Source organism: Misgurnus anguillicaudatus, chromosome 2, assembly GCF_027580225.2.
Source record: "Misgurnus anguillicaudatus chromosome 2, ASM2758022v2, whole genome shotgun sequence".
Taxonomy (NCBI): Eukaryota; Metazoa; Chordata; class Actinopteri; order Cypriniformes; family Cobitidae; genus Misgurnus; species Misgurnus anguillicaudatus.
The window spans coordinates 43,838,759-43,855,069 of record NC_073338.2 but is presented as its reverse complement, the minus strand read 5'-3'; the positions used below and the strand labels follow the sequence as shown (position 1 = coordinate 43,855,069).

Sequence of the window (16,311 nt, the reverse complement as noted above, 5' to 3'; positions counted from 1 at the left end):
ATTAAACTTTTGTGAAAATCAATCAAGTTGCTGGTGCTGGCTGGCAACTTTTTTTTTAAATGCTGGCGGGGAAACCCATATTTAATACTAAACATTATCGGCCAGTGTTTCTTCCTTTCATTAATTTCTAAGACACTCGAGTGTGTTGTTTATTACCAGCTTTCCTCCTATCTCGTACCAAACAACTTCCTAGAAAGCAACAAGTCTGATTTGAAAAGCGGTCATTCGATATAAACTACACTTCTTTCTGTCATCGAAGCTATGAGATGGTCAAAAGCAGCTTTTAAGTCCTCAGTAAAGGCAATTTACAGATTATGTAACACAATAAATATGTTAAAGAGTCAATAATAAAGTACACAATGTTAATTTTTAAGTATTTGCTAGCTTAAAGGAATATTCCATTTTCTTAAAAGAAAAATCCAGATAATTTACTCACCACCATGTCATCCAAAATGTTGATGTCTTTCTTTGTTCAGTCCAGAAGAAATTATGTTTTTTAAGGAAAACATTGCAGGATTTTTCTCATTTTAATGGACTTTAATAGACACCAATAATTAATACTTGACTCAACACTTAACAGTTTTTTTCAACGGAGTTTCAAAGGACTATAAACGATCCCAAACGAGGCATAAGGGTCTTATCTAGCAAAACGATTGTCATTTTTGACAAGAAAAATAAAAAATATTTACTTTTAAACCACAACTTTTCGTCTAGGTCCGGTCCAGCGCGACCTAACGTAAATGCGTGGTGACGTAGGGAGGTCACGTGTTACATATAAAACGCACATTTGCGGACCATTTTTAACAATAAACTGCCACAAAGACATTAGTTAGTATCAGTTGACATACGGTCCTCTTTCAACACACTTGTAAACACTGGGGCGGAGTTTCGCGTTCGTCCTCTGTGACTTCTTGACGTATTGCGTGGGGTCAGCTGGCGCATCACGACCGGATCTACATGACGAGACGTTGTGGTTTAAAAATGCACATTTGTCACCCTTGTTGTCAAAAATGACAATCATTCCGCTAGACAAGACCCTTATGCCTCGTTTGGGATTGTTTATAGTCCTTTGAAACTCCGCCGAAAAAAACGGCCAAGTGTTGAGTCAAGTATCAAATGTTGGGCTCCATCAAAGTCCATTAAAATTAGAAAAATCCTGCAATGCCTTCCTCAAAAAACACAACTTCCCCTCGACTGAACAAAGAAAGAAATCAACAACCTGGATGACATGGTGGTGAGCAAACCATCTGGATTCTTCCCCCAAGAAAATGGACTAATCCTTTAATAGGCATGAAAAGCAAGATGGCATTTTTTAAGGGTTATTTTTTCATGTAAGATGGAAAGGCATGTCTAGTTTAATACGACGTTTAACTAAATGTTCAATAGTTAAAGAAATAGTGTATACCATTTTATCAGATTAACATTTGCAGTAATACCATGTAATCCATTATATATAAAATATATTTAATTTTTTTCACGTTAAGGCACTTTAAAACAATGTAACATTGCGCTGGTTGCAAACAAGCACTATTCATAAATTTGAATTGATTTAAGATTTTGTATATAGTACTGTATACATCTTTATGTACCATGATTCTTACATATAAAGAAAAAAGTAAAGGGTTACAGGTCCTGTAGTATGCCTTTTACTCCCACTCTGACAGTGAACAGGGTCTCCTGAACTCCTGCCCAAACTCATGGATCCATTTGTTAGCCACTGAAAAAAAACATTTTATTGTACTAATACCATTATCAAAGTTAAATATAATTAATCATATTAAAACTTACCCCATTTATTACCGACAAAGACAGGACATCCAGCATGCTCTGTTCTCAAATCCACATCACCATTCTTTTCAAGGTTGTACCAAAACACAGCTGAACCCTTAAAGAGCAGACAATGGTGAAATACAATATAAAAATACAAAATATATACATCAACAACAGAAATATGCAGTATGTTACTGAAATGAGCGTTTACCTTTTTGGGTTGTAGTGCAACTCCAACTTTAGGAAACACAGTGGCGCCTCCAATCTTTACATCACTCATCTACAGGAGAAGCACATCAGTAAATGTCCATATAGATAAAAAAAACAATAATAATACAACAATAATAATAACAGTGGGCAAGCATTTTTTTAGACAGCGGTAACCGTGTTAACTTACATAAATTAGGAATGTAGCAATCCTTTCATTCGCTTGATACTGTGGGATTAAATATTTTTTAGGTAAATTTACAATAATTTGCTCAATATGTAATTAAGCTCTTAATGAGAAATAATTTGAGCCTACAGTAGAAATCTTACCCATGCATCATAATGTGGTTCATATTTGCCACCAATCCCATAATTCTGAACCTGAAAAATGTTTGCATCACTCAGGAGTCCTGATTAAAATTTTATTATATTTAAAGGTGCAGTGTGTAATTTTTAAAAGGATCTCTTGACAGAAATGCAAAAAACTATATTATCAGTGGTGTATAAAGACCTTTTTATAATGAGCCGTTATGTTTTTATTACCTTAGAATAAGAGGTTTTTATCTACATACACCGAGGGTCCCCTTACATGGAAGTCATTTTGTGCCATGATTTTACAGAAGCTCTTAATGGACAAACTTTTTTACTAAGTTGTCTCTGTGGATGACATGTTTTTCCGGTGGCGGCTACTATGTGTTTCTAAAGCGAAGGGTGAGCAGTGGACTGAGCCGTTAGTTGCAATTCGCAACCTCACAACTACACTGTAAAAAAATTCCGTAGAAATTGCAGCTGGGTTGCCGGTAATTTACCGTAGATTTACATTTATGTTATTTAGTGGCAAGAGTTTGTTCAAAGTTGAGTGAACGTTGAACGTTTGCAGGTCTTTGTCTTTACAGAGTGAAACTAAAAAAACAACATCAAGCACAACATTCTGGCACACAAAATCTGGAGCAAAAAACAGAAAAAGGTTGATGATGATTTCTGATTCCCAGAGTGCTTTGCATGAGGCTGTTGTTGTATGGTGTTATTCTGTAAAGATAAAGACTTGTTAATATTTAAAATTTATTTAACTTTGAACAAACTCTTGCCAGTAAATAACATAAATGTAAATCTATGGTAAATTACCGGCAACCCAGCTGCAATAACATTGTGATTTCTACGGATTTTTTTTACAGTGTAGATGCCGCTAAAATTTACACACTGCACCTTTAAAACTGTATTGTTGAAACCACAATAATTAAACGGTACACTATGATAAGAGTTACAGCATGTCAGTTAGTTTGTTGATAATGTGACCAAGACTGCAAAAGTTTACATGTGTTTAACTAGGACAGAGAAAGAGCTGTGAATACAGAGATTCTGTCACGTGCAAGCTGTAAACATGAAGTTTTTTAAATAAGACTGTACATGTAGCTTTTCAGCTGTTTCCATAGAGAGTCCTGTAGCGTCTGCGATCCTCTGACTGACACGAGCAACCACAGTGTCGTTTTCATCCAGAAAAACACTAAAAACAAAGACATATTTTTTCTGTAAACAAAATAAGTGTTTAACTCTTGAAATAATTCCTCTCTTAATAATAATGAGTTTAATACCTTTGAGAAACACGGATTTTTGAGATGCCTGAATAAATCTTAGACCTGGAAAGCTATAGGTCACAAAACAGGAATAAACCATCAAATGTACAGTTTGTACACAATGAAAATCAGTATGCCTATATATAAACATTTCTGTGAGTACATATATTTTTGGGCCAATCGTAGCCTAGTGGGGCAGTCATAGCCTATTGGTTAGAGAGTCGGGCATGCAACCCGAGAGATGCCAGTTTGCGTCGCAAGGCTGGCAGGTTGCGACTGAGGTGCCCTTGAGCAAGGCACCTTAATCCCAATTGCTTCCTTCCCGTGTGTGGGTGCAGTGCTTATGTTCAGTACTTACTGGGATGGGTTAAATGCACATTTCGAGTATATGTTCCATACTTGACAAACTTGTCACTTTCACTTTGTGTATGTTTTAAATACTCACCTGAGGCCTCGAGAGATCCTTCAGGAGCTCGATCTCTTTGTCTGATATTATGTCATGATATCTGATGATTCTGGGTTCATCCCACTCAATCTCCTCTTTCAATGGTGCCAAAATCAGTCTGGGGTTTCCTCCGCCTGTGCTGTATCTACAGGACAGTGCCCTTTGCCTCCTGTAGGTCTGATTTTTAAAATATCAAAAACTTAAATTTACCAGTTAACACACATCAATAATTGTTTAAACTTGAGAAACTGCACTTGCCCTCTGGTTAACCTCTCCCCTGCACAAAGCCCCATAGGAGTCAGTTGACTCTCTTTTCAATGTGTATATATCAGGGTCTGAAGATCTAAAATGATGAAGTCTGTACAACGTCAGTAAATATCTAGCATTCTCATCAGTCGGGTCTGGGGTAAAGAAGTTGAATAAATAGGCGTAAAATTATGCTTCATATTTAGTGACCTCAAATATAATTATACAATAGGTTTTTTTTATTTTATTGGATAGGCAATTTTCCAATAATGCTAATTTTTGTAAAGCCACACTGTTTAAATTTTTGTCCGAAACATATTAACTGTTGTATAAAAGCAATATCACACTAACTCAGTGTTTCTCAAACTTTTTCTGCCATTCCCCACTTTGGAGGTAGGAAAGAGTTCCAAGCCCCACCTGTCCCAATCGCCCGAACAAAATCATAATCAGCTAGGCTTTAAGTTACCACGTGACATTTTCTACAGTCTGATTTATTTAAGTTTTAAGCTAGGTTTATGTTTAAATGTGCCGTTTTGAGTGTATGGTCAATAAATAATTGAATTAATAGATTTTCTCCCATTTGTCACGCCCCACTTGTAATGTTCCTATTCCCCACCAGTGGGGCCCGCCCCACACTTTGAGAAACACTGCACTAACTGAATATAATAGCATGATTACATGTTGTCTCATGCCTGTAGATAAAATAGCCATGTTAATATTCCTACAGCCTAGATCACTGTCATGCGTGTGATATTAATTAAATAATTCAGTGTTTGTAGCAGTGGCGGCCAGTGACTTCTTTTTTCGAGGGCGCTCGATGCGAAGTTTGTCACAACATGTATGTAGCCCATCGTGTGTGTGGTTCCTTTTTTCAAAATATTTTTTCTGCACTTTGAGAGATCCTGTGTGTATCATGTGTCTTGTCAAAATAAGTGCCTGCTGCAGATGCGTCCCAAGGGTTCATGACAAAAGAGACGCTCGTATTGCCAGAAACTCCCATAATCTCATGTGTAATCAGAGTTTAGTGAGTGTCTTGCGTGTATTTTGTGAACGTGAGTGTTTTTTTTTTATCATAAATGGTTTTGACGCATGTGCAGCAGGCACTTATTTTGACAAAACACGTGATGCACATGGTTCACATGACACAATAAACACATATTTTGAAAACGCAAGCAACACAAGTGACACTCCGAACACTTATTTTGAATTAACGCCTCTCGAATGAGCAGTCACGAGCCGCCACTGGTTAGTACAGTGTATAAATATACTGTAGACTTACCCAGATTTAGACGCTGTACGATGAAGTCGATTGCCACAGATAGACTTCCAAATTTATATGCTGAAAAGCTTAGGTAATAAAGCAACTGTTGTTTGGTAACCGAGGAATCTTGAAATAGCATTTCCAGACTGTAGAGAAACCAGTGAAAGGCAAGCTGGAATTTTTCCTGCTCATAAGCGACCAACCCCACATGGAAAGCTTCATCAGAACTAAAATATCCTGTGAATCATTATACAAAATTAGGGATGCACCGATCCGACTTTTCCAGTCCCGATACCGCAATGACTCAGTCCACAGCTCACCCCTCCCTTTTGAAAAGCATAGACAACCTAAGGTAGTTCCCACAAGACAAACATGTCATCGTCTGAGAAAACCTTATGTGAGTGCTGATCAGTCAGTCAGCACGAGAAAGATCGTTTTCATGTCTTGTCGCTCTTAAAGGAACAGTATGTAAGAAATTTATATCAATGAATCATAAAATGGCCCTGATATGTCACTAGACATTAAGAAATCATTTTCATTTCAAATACTTATATCACTGACAACAATAGTCTGGCCAGGATATTGTCATTTAAAAAGTGGAGTTGCAGCCCTCAACTGATGTTTATGTTGTCATTTTGGGCTCTATCTTACACCCGGCGCAATGCAGTGCAATGCGCGACGCAAGTGTCTTTTGCTAGTTTCCACCCTGCGCAATTATAATTTTCATGTTTAGCGCCGCGTTGTTTAAGTAGCAAATGTGGGCGTTCTGGTCTGAAAACGAGGTGTGTTCAGGCGCATTGTTGGCGCGTTGCTATTTTGAGGCACCTAAAATAGACTACGCCATTGACCAACAAAAACCTGGTCTAAAGTCTAAAGTCAATGGCGCAATGTGTTTTTTTTGTTATTTAAAGAGTGCATTAGTAATATGCGCCTATAAACGGGACGACAACGCGGGTTTGCTTAACACATACATGAATGCGCAGCAGCACAAAAACGCTTTTAAATATGAAAGATTAAAGGATTGAATGTAAAAGATTATTATTGAGTCTCTTGGACATAAATGAGGACTAATTATGAGACGTTGGAAGGCACAAAGAGCTGCTTAACCTGTAGCCTGGTAAGTAAATAAATGCTTTGCTTTAAACAAATGCATCTGTTTTGTATATGATGACTCTGTACCTGTGGATATGGTGAGATGAGAAACATTTTTAAGTAATGCTTAAAAAAAATGTGACGCTGTCCAAGTGCTGAACCTTGCGGAGGGCCGTTTGTAAATTCTTTATCTCCTGTTTGTTACAAATAAAGTATTTTTACAGTACAAACCTTTTCTTACATACTTGTAAATTATGTTTTGATGATATTGGATAGCCATACATTTAAAGCAATTAAAAGCCTGCTTTTTTACTTCCATGACTAAAAGAAAACTGTTTTTAAAGGTTTTAATGAAAAAAAAATAACAATTTCAATACAAGTGAAAAACAACACAATTATTTAACATTAATCTTAAACTGGGGATCTTCTTCCTCCGCTTAGTTTTCAGTTTACAAAATCCATCATCTAAATAGGGATTAGACAGCGCAACTGGCTTTTAAAGGGGATGAGAGCTGAGACTCTCATTGGTTTATTGCACGTTACACCCAAAATACTCCCATTAATCATTAAAAAAATAGGACCAACCCTTTTCGACCATGCGCTCGGCGCACAAACCATTTTTCCCGTCGTTAAATTAGCAAAAGTGCATTCGGACACGCCCATTTAGACGTTGCGCTGTGCGCTTTAGACAATGCGCTTAGATTGGTGTATTGGCCACCAGTTGTGTGATTGCAGTACCATTTTTAGCCACAAGTTTTGTGATTGCAATACCAGTTTTGGCCACAATCCTACATACTGTTCCTTTAATAACTCTTTTAACATCAATCAGGTCCCGAACGTGTCACATATCTTTCCATTAAGGCAAAAATTCAGCCATTTCACCTTCTATCATGTCCTCAGGATAGAGCTTGTAGATTTCTTGCAGTTCAATCAGTCCTAAAGCTGCACCTTCCAAATCGTCATTTGATGGTATCTTTAGGACATCTGAGTGCAACAGGTTTTGAAAGACTGCAAGATTATGAAAAACATGTCAATATACACAGATTAAACCGGCCCCTAGAGTTCTAGGTATAGTTTTATATATGTATATATATATATATATATATATATATATATATATGTATGTATGTATGTGTATGTATGTATGTATGTATGTATGTATGTATATATATATATATATATATATATATATATATATAATATAAATTATACATATAGGGCTGTCAAAATTAACGCGTTAATAACGCGTTAACGCAAATTCATTTTAACGCCACTAATTTTATTAACGGAGATTAACGCAAAGCGCAATTTTTATTTGACCCTTGGTCCAGCCCATAGTTGAATGAACAGAGACGCAGACAAATGTGACTCTCTCTAAATGAGTAAAAGGTTTTCATAGAAATAAGAACATTAAGCAAATCGTCTACCAAATCCAATGCTCGTTGGACATCTGATATGATCTTTATTTATACGCCTGAGAGGTGTAACGTACCGTCCTCCTAATGCTTAATCTAATACAAAAATGCGTCTCAATTCATTTTGGTTTCGCTTTTATGCATGACTTATAAAATAGACTGCAGGACTTGCTTGATGTTAAAATAGTCATTAAGAGAGATAAAGTTCGGTACCTGATTAATGTTAAAGAGTTATTAAGAGCGACAAGACTCAAAAGCGATCCCCTCACGCTGACTGACTGATATCTGAAGCGCGTGCACACAGACGCGCGAGTGCGCGACCCGGATATATAGACATCTACACAAAATTACAGTTTTACAAATATCTGTTTTGATAAGAATTCACGCAGGTAGGCTCTATAATTTGTTATGTTTTAAGTAAATGTTTGGTTAACTGTTGGGTAAAACTATTTCATGTGTAACATTATATTAGATCACTTAGATTTTAAGCAGTCTGTCTCAATGTCAATCAAACAAAAGGAAAAAAGTTGAACATACATTGATGATGTTTTTGCTTTGTGTGTGCTAAATCTATTAGTTTAACCAGTGATTTTAAGGTATTGATGTGGTAATATAATGTATGGATGTGGAAATGTTTGTGGTAATTTGACTCTTTCAACTTCAAACACGTGTAGTTCTGTCATATTTTGTTATATTTCAACAAATCATGCATTTTTCTATGTTTTAATAGAGAATGTCAAAATATGAACAACTTTTTTTTAAATTTGCTAATTCCGACTCAACTTGCCAGCACAGGTCACAAATGATGCAGCAGCAAACAAAAATGGAGAAAGAAAAATCTTCTGAAAGGAAAATTCATATACAAAACAATGGCTGGTGAATCTGTTAAAATGTAAACAGGCTGTTGTTAACATACATTTCCATAAAGCATCTATATATGTATATATGATTAGAATATTAAAAACCTGAAAAGTGTTAAATTAGGGTAAATTTAGAATGGATAAAAATGTGTGATTAATTTGCGATTAATCGCAGTTAACTCATGAAATCATGCGATTAATCTAGATTAATTTTTTTAATCTATTGACAGCCCTAATATATATATATATATATATATATATATGTATGTATGTATGTATGTATATATATATATATGCATATCGTCGCTGTCCGATGAAAACCATGTATGTTCATTTTGCCGATTTTGAGATTTTTCGACAGATTGAATGTCCAGGTTCATTTCCGTATACAGTATGCGTCACATACCTAAATGGCCACTTGTGAAATCATGTCATCTGATTTTCACGTATATCCAATTGGTGTCAAAGCTGTCAATCACGCCGCATATCTTCCGCCTGTGAAGCATCTCGCCGGTCTCTTAAAGTTTCATCGAAGCTCAGCACTGGATATAGCCGAATAAACATGACAATGACTTTCCTTCATCGAGGTAAACGTTTCCCCCAGACGCCAGACGAACATCTAGGAGTGACTTAATTAGGACTGTGCAAACAAAGTATCTGTCTAGCATTGGTGTTATTTATGCTGGGGATGTCCCCACCACTTTTTGAAAGCATTTGGTTAAAGTGTTCTGAAAAATCAAGCAATGCTTAAGACTGGTTTTGTGGTCTAGTGTCACATATGTTGCGTTGTATGCTTATGGTGTGTTTTCTTGTACATGTGTAATGAAATTCATTGTAATCATTGACTAAAAGCGCTGCTGTTTTCTACAGTATGTTGCTTTGGCATTGTTCGGTTGAGCTGGTGTTACAGGGACTGTTACATGTGTGCAGTCGACATTGTTGAGGGTTTTATGCTGAGTATTTTCTTGTTGTTGACTAGCCTACGCTATGCCCATTTTTGATGCGCCGTTATTCAATATATTTCCTGTCCTGCTGTAATGTTTTTATCTGATCTTTTGTCCCCACCACTTTTCAACACAAACTGACGCCCCTGCTGCTTAGTATTACCATGTCAGTGTATTGATTCATTGTCCCTTCATAGTTTGCAAGAGACATTTAATTAATGTATAATTAATATTTCTAAAGTAAGCGTATTTAACTAAGACGTAGGCTATTTAATGAACTGAGCGTATTTATCTGTCAATACGAAACGCGACTTGGCCATTCTAATTAATGATCGGAAGAACGCGTATCGATCAAAGTTACTGTAAAATATGCACGCATGTCCATTTAAACTCAATTTTGGTCAAATGTGGATTATATCATTACACTGGCAAGAATATGGTTACATGTAAATATGCCGTACCAAGTATGACAACGCAACATTCAACTGCTTTTGATATACGGTGTTTTTTTTCACTTTCTGAAAAGTAACCGTTTTGGACATACGTGAGTTTCATCGGGCAGCGACGATATATATATATATATATATATATATATATATATATATATATATATATATATATATATATATATATATATATATATATATATATATATATATATATATATATATATATTAGGGCTGTCAATAGATTAAAAAATTAATCTAGATTAATCGCATGATTTCATGAGTTAACTGCGATTAATCGCAAATTAATCGCACATTTTTATCCATTCTAAATTTACCCTAATTTAACACTTTTCAGGTTTTTAATATTCTAATCATATATACATATATAGATGCTTTATGCAAATGTATGTTAACAACAGCCTGTTTACATTTTAACAGAATCACCAGCCATTGTTTTGTATATGAATTTTCCTTTCACAAGATTTTTCTTTCTCCATTTTTGTTTGCTGCTGCATCATTTGTGACCTGTGCTGGCAAGTTGAGTCGGAATTAGCACATTTTTAAAAAATAGTTGTTCATATTTTGACATTTTCTATTAAAACATAGAACAATGCATGATTTGTTGAAATATAACAAAATATGACAGAACTACACGTGTTTGAAGTTGAAAGAGTCAAATTACCACAAACATTTCCACATCCATACATTATATTACCACATCAATACCTTAAAATCACTGGTAAAACTAATAGATTTAGCACACACAAAGCAAAAACATTATCAATGTATGTTCAACTTTTTTTCCTTTTGTTTGATTGACATTGAGACAGACTGCTTAAAATCTAAGTGATCTAATATAATGTTACACATCAGATAGTTTTACCCAACAGTTAACCAAACATTTACTTAAAACATAACAGATTATAGAGCCTACCTGCGTGAATTCTTATCAAAACAGATATTTGTAAAACTGTAATTTTGTGTAGATGTCTATATATCCGGGTCGCGCACTCGCGCGTCTGTGTGCACGCGCTTCAGATATCAGTCAGTCAGCGTGAGGGGATCGCTTTTGAGTCTTGTCGCTCTTAATAACTCTTTAACATTAATCAGGTACCGAACTTTATCTCTCTTAATGACTCTTTTAACATCAAGCAAGTCCTGCAGTCTATTTTCTAAGTCATGCATAAAAGCGAAACCAAAATGAATTAAGACGCATCTTTGTATTAGATTAAGCATTAGGAGGACGGTAACGTTACACCTCTCAGACGTATAAATAAAGATCATATCAGATGTCCAACGAGCATTTAGAGCATTGGATTTGGTAGACAGTTTGCTTAATGTTCTTATTTCTATGAAAACCTTTTACTCATTTAGAGAGAGTCACATTTGTCTGCGTCTCTGTTCATTCAACTATGGGCTGGACCAAGGGTCAAACAGAAATTGCGTGTTGCGTTAATCTCCGTTAATAAAATTAGTGGCGTTAAAATGAATTTGCGTTAACGCGTTATTAACGCGTTAATTTTGACAGCCCTAATATATATATATATACATATATAAAACTATACCTAGAACTCTAGGGGCCGGTTTAGCGGACAGAGATTAGACTATTCCTAGACTAAAATAAATATAAGAGCTGTTCAAATTGAAAACATCTTGCACTGACAGATCTTAAAATGCATCAGTGCCCTTTGTTTTGCCTGAAAATGCATAAAAAGTAATGTTTTAGTAAAGCATGTTTGTTAAAACTAGTTATATTTCCTAATTAAACTATAGTCCTGGTTTAATAATCCTTTTCCGGGAAACCACCCCTATACGGTGGCAAGTTGTTTTTAGTTTGGTCAGCTGTTACATTTATTTTAGTCTAGGACTAGTCTAATCCATGTTTGGGAAACCACCTCTATATATCTTACCCTCATAAAGACTCTCTTGAGTGGAGTTTACAATAGACAGCCATTCATTTCTCAGCCGTCTGATAAGTTTGTAAGCTGCTACAGGGTCATTCATGATTTCCTCAGAGTCCTCGAAGTTTGAGAGCTGAGTAAGTCTCTTATGAATGCTGCATTGAAGATAAAGATAAAGAAGATACATTTCTTCAATTACATAATTTTTGATCTAAAACAGCATATTAAATTGTTAAGTATATAACATCTGTTAAATATATTTTACGCCTTGAGTGTGTTTAAATTCTCTTCTTCAACATCAATATATTCCTTGAAGATGTCCAGAAGGTATCTCTCCTCCTCCACAAGCTGCATGATTTGATCTTTAAAAAGTACATCAATGAATTGACAAAAAAAATTTCCGTCAAAAAAAATTCATAAGAAAATTGCAATGCATTAAAATATATTAAATTAATTAGATTAAAACCAATTAGATATTAGATAGAAAACCAAAGAGAATGAGGCCATTATCTGTTTATATTGAGAGGTAATTAAAGAACTAATTTTTATACGCTCTTAAATGGTTACCACACTGTCAGAAATTTAATTACGTATAGTCACGTAAATGTATAAATCTTTTCTGTGACACTGTCATGTTTTTCCGCTTTTTTTCTTACGTGACTGTATCATGTATTTCTGTTTACATGTCATTGTCACGTGTTGGTTACTCAACTGTTTTGTCCTATATTCTGACCATTGTCGCTTCGGTTTAGGGTTAGATTTACATAAAATGACATCCAAAATGACACCCCAAACCCAACTCTAACCCTAACACCAGGCAACAATGGTTTAAAAATATAAATATAGATAAGGAAAATAAAAAATAAAAATCTGAAAAAATTGTATAATCCAATACATCCTAACGCAAACCCAAATCTAACCCTAAACCGAAGCGGTTTAAATGGTTTGAAAATAGGACAAAACATTTGAGTAACCAATACGTGACAATGACACGTAAACAGAAATATGTGATGGGGTCGTAAGAAAAACGTAACCGTGTCACGGAAAAGATTCACAAATTTACATGACTATAGGTACATAATTTCGTAATACAGGCTTGTGTGTATAGGGTTAGGGTTAAGTCAAGTGAAACGGGTACAAAACATTTAATTGTACCTTTAAAGATACAAAATGGGTCCTTAAGTTACAGTAATGTACACCACTAAATTTACTATTTACTGGCAACAACAGTTTGTTCAAAGGTAAATGGACATTGAACATCAACAAGTTTCTATCTTTATCTTTACAGAACAAAACAAAACTAAAATAAAAGCCTCATGTAAAGTATTCTGGGAACCAAAATCTGAAGGATAAAAACAGAAAAAGGTTGATAAGGATTTCGGGTTTCCAGAATGCTTTGCATGAGGCTGTTATTTTATAGTTTTATTTTTATTATTTTATCATTATTTTAAAACAAATTCTTGTTACTGTTTAACAAACTGTTGCTATTAAATAACATACATTTAAATCTACAGCAATCAGCTGCATAACTACAGCAAATTTTACTTCTATTTGCAAATTGTATATTCTGCTTACGGATCTTGTCCAGTAGTATCTCTTGAAGAGTTTCGTTGCAAAATGAGATAATTCCGTTTTCGAAATCTTGTTTTTTGGTTGTGCATTCCAATTAATATCAATTCAACTGCAGTTGGTTTGTTATGATTTAAACCTTCATAACTTAAAAATACAGCTAAATAGCACCATAAAACAAAATAACAACACGAAAACATAATAATAAACATGTTTTGACAAAAATGTTAAAAACGGATTTATCTCGTTCTGCAACGGAAGTCTTCGCTTATACTAATGTAGTCTTATTTGAATTTTCAATGAATAATGTCTTGAACGTACTCTGCACCAATTGGATAATTTACAGATTTCATCCGGTCTCTATAATATATATAACCCTAACCCTAACCCTAACTTAAAAATAGTGTACAGGATTTACTTATTTCAGTCTAAAGTAACAGAATAGAACAAAACACTAAATAATTAATTAGATAATTAGATTGGATAATAGCATTAAAAAACATTGATATACCTGTTGATGAAAAGATTTCATGTCCAGCAGTAGAGACAATCCAGACACATGTTATTAAAGACAATAGTTTCTTCATTACCATTCCAGACAAACCATCAAACATTAAGCAGCAATTCAACTTGAGAACAATATAGTCATCATTAACTGTACTGGCAGAGTTTATATCTAGAGGCACACATGCATCTTACAGGAACTTTTCAATTGTTTAAAGGAAACAAAAGCAAAACTTACATGACCAAGCACATATGACAAGAACCACATTGTGCATATCAAAACACAATGATAATTAGATTATTGTTTGTAATTAATTAGTGAGCAAGTCCATAACACTGCAGTCTAACTGAAACCCCTAAATAGACAATCTGTACTTCAGATCAACATATCACCTGTATGTCTGTTTTTATTTAATTTGTAAAGTAAATTTCTAATACAACCAGTAAATCCCAAAGTAGCAATACACTTACACAAGAAAAGTATATACCATCTGGACTTCTGTTTAATAAACTTATTATGTGTATTCAAACTGCTTCGTGATTGTTGTGTAATCATTTTCAGAAGATGTTATTTGAAATCAGTCTATTTCCAAAAAGTCTTTGGGAACCTGTTTGTTCTCTACTTCAAAGAAGATGTTTCGTTTCATTTCTTTATGTCTCACGTGTCCTGATGGTATGAAACAATTCAGATACAGCCTAGTTTTCAGTGTCTGATGACATAATAAAGGAAAATCACCTTTCACTTACAGTACAGAATGCTGCCATGGCAACCATATCTGCATCACACATGACCCTCATGACTATTGCAGATACTAAAAGTGAAAGTATATGAGTTGAAGGTTAAAGGCAGGAAGGAGCGCGGTGCATGTAGTAACATCATGTCACAATCACGTGTTTAACTTTATCACTATGAATATAAACAAATAGGATAGCTTTAAGTACTCACTATTAAGCTAGCAAATCGATACTGGTAAAGTTTAAAATATATTTTGTTTGATTCGATAACAAACAAGCTAGTTATATTTATAAGACAAAGCTAAAAACAGATTCCATTGATACAAGTTTTTTTTATTACCATCACTTACACTGTGATGAAGGTGAATTTCGTGGAAGATTCATAACATATACGTTGTTTTGCATGGAAGAGTTTCCTGTTGACTCTGATGAGGACTACACTCCGGAGACAATACCGCTGACTTACCGCATCGTCGACTTGAGGAAAAGCCACTCGATATTTACTGACTGCATATGAAGGACTGTGACTTCTGAATGCACTTTCTCTGCCATACTTTTGCTCTTCCTAGAGTGCCTCGCGCACGTTCAAATCAATCGGGTGTGCGCATGTGTGGGCAGATCCCTTAGCAACAGGGGTGGTGCCATGGTCGCGAGAGAAAGTGATAGTCGCGCAAGCAAATCATTTGTTTCGTCCCGAATGGAAATCATGAGAGGTCTATAGACACTCGAGTTTTATACTCTCTTTTTCAGAGTACTTACATTTTAATTATGTATTGGTATATAAAGACAGTTTAAACAAATTTGTACAATCGTTTTTTTAGATAATTCCTGCCTATCCTGCCTTTAATAATGCATCTCAGGGACAGTGTTTGTTTATATCAGACTTACATATGGATTGCTAAAATTAGTTAATTAAATATGCTGGTGAGTTATAAATGTCAGGGTTTTAGTTCTGTTTAGTTTGTTTTCATTGATGTTCATCATTGCTTCTTGTGTTTGTTACCTTTAATTAATTCAATTCAATTAAATTTTATTTATATAGCGCTTTTCACAATTTGGTAATTGTATCAAAGCAGCTTTACATAATAGATGCAGTGAAAAGCACAGAAAATCGACAGATAGCACAACATAATAAACGATAGCACAAGCAGTTAAATTTGCTACGGCTGTTCGATAGCAGGACTGAAAAAGGTTCTTCTCTATGTAAGGTGAAGTTTTAAATTAGCTTTCCTTTATGGGGTGTCGGTTAGAACACACTGAATTCCTTTAGTTTCATGCAATAGGGTTTTAATTTGTCATTTTCAGTATTCCACAACACAGCAGTGCACAGAATTACAGG

The 16,311-nt window shown here is 34.9% G+C and overlaps 1 protein-coding gene across 2 annotated transcripts; it reads right to left on the bottom strand.

Moving 5' to 3' along the window:
- Positions 1 to 1,615: 1,615 nt before the first annotated feature.
- On the bottom strand, positions 1,616 to 14,424 carry LOC129443003 (prolyl 4-hydroxylase subunit alpha-1-like). 2 transcript variants are annotated; one of them, XM_055203370.2, is made up of 14 exons: positions 14,245 to 14,424; positions 12,430 to 12,526; positions 12,174 to 12,319; positions 7,478 to 7,603; positions 5,522 to 5,740; positions 4,267 to 4,397; positions 3,997 to 4,173; positions 3,570 to 3,622; positions 3,385 to 3,481; positions 2,308 to 2,358; positions 2,168 to 2,206; positions 1,982 to 2,050; positions 1,789 to 1,885; positions 1,616 to 1,717 (listed from the first exon to the last, which is right to left on the bottom strand). In XM_055203370.2, exons 1-14 carry the CDS (start codon positions 14,345 to 14,347, stop codon positions 1,647 to 1,649), a joined length of 1,476 nt encoding a protein of 491 aa, XP_055059345.2. In that variant the 5' UTR covers positions 14,348 to 14,424; the 3' UTR covers positions 1,616 to 1,646. The 2 variants fall into 2 exon arrangements, with proteins under 2 accessions (XP_055059345.2, XP_055059344.2); XM_055203369.2 differs by having other exon boundaries at positions 4,255 to 4,397; positions 14,245 to 14,422.
- Positions 14,425 to 16,311: the final 1,887 nt, after the last annotated feature.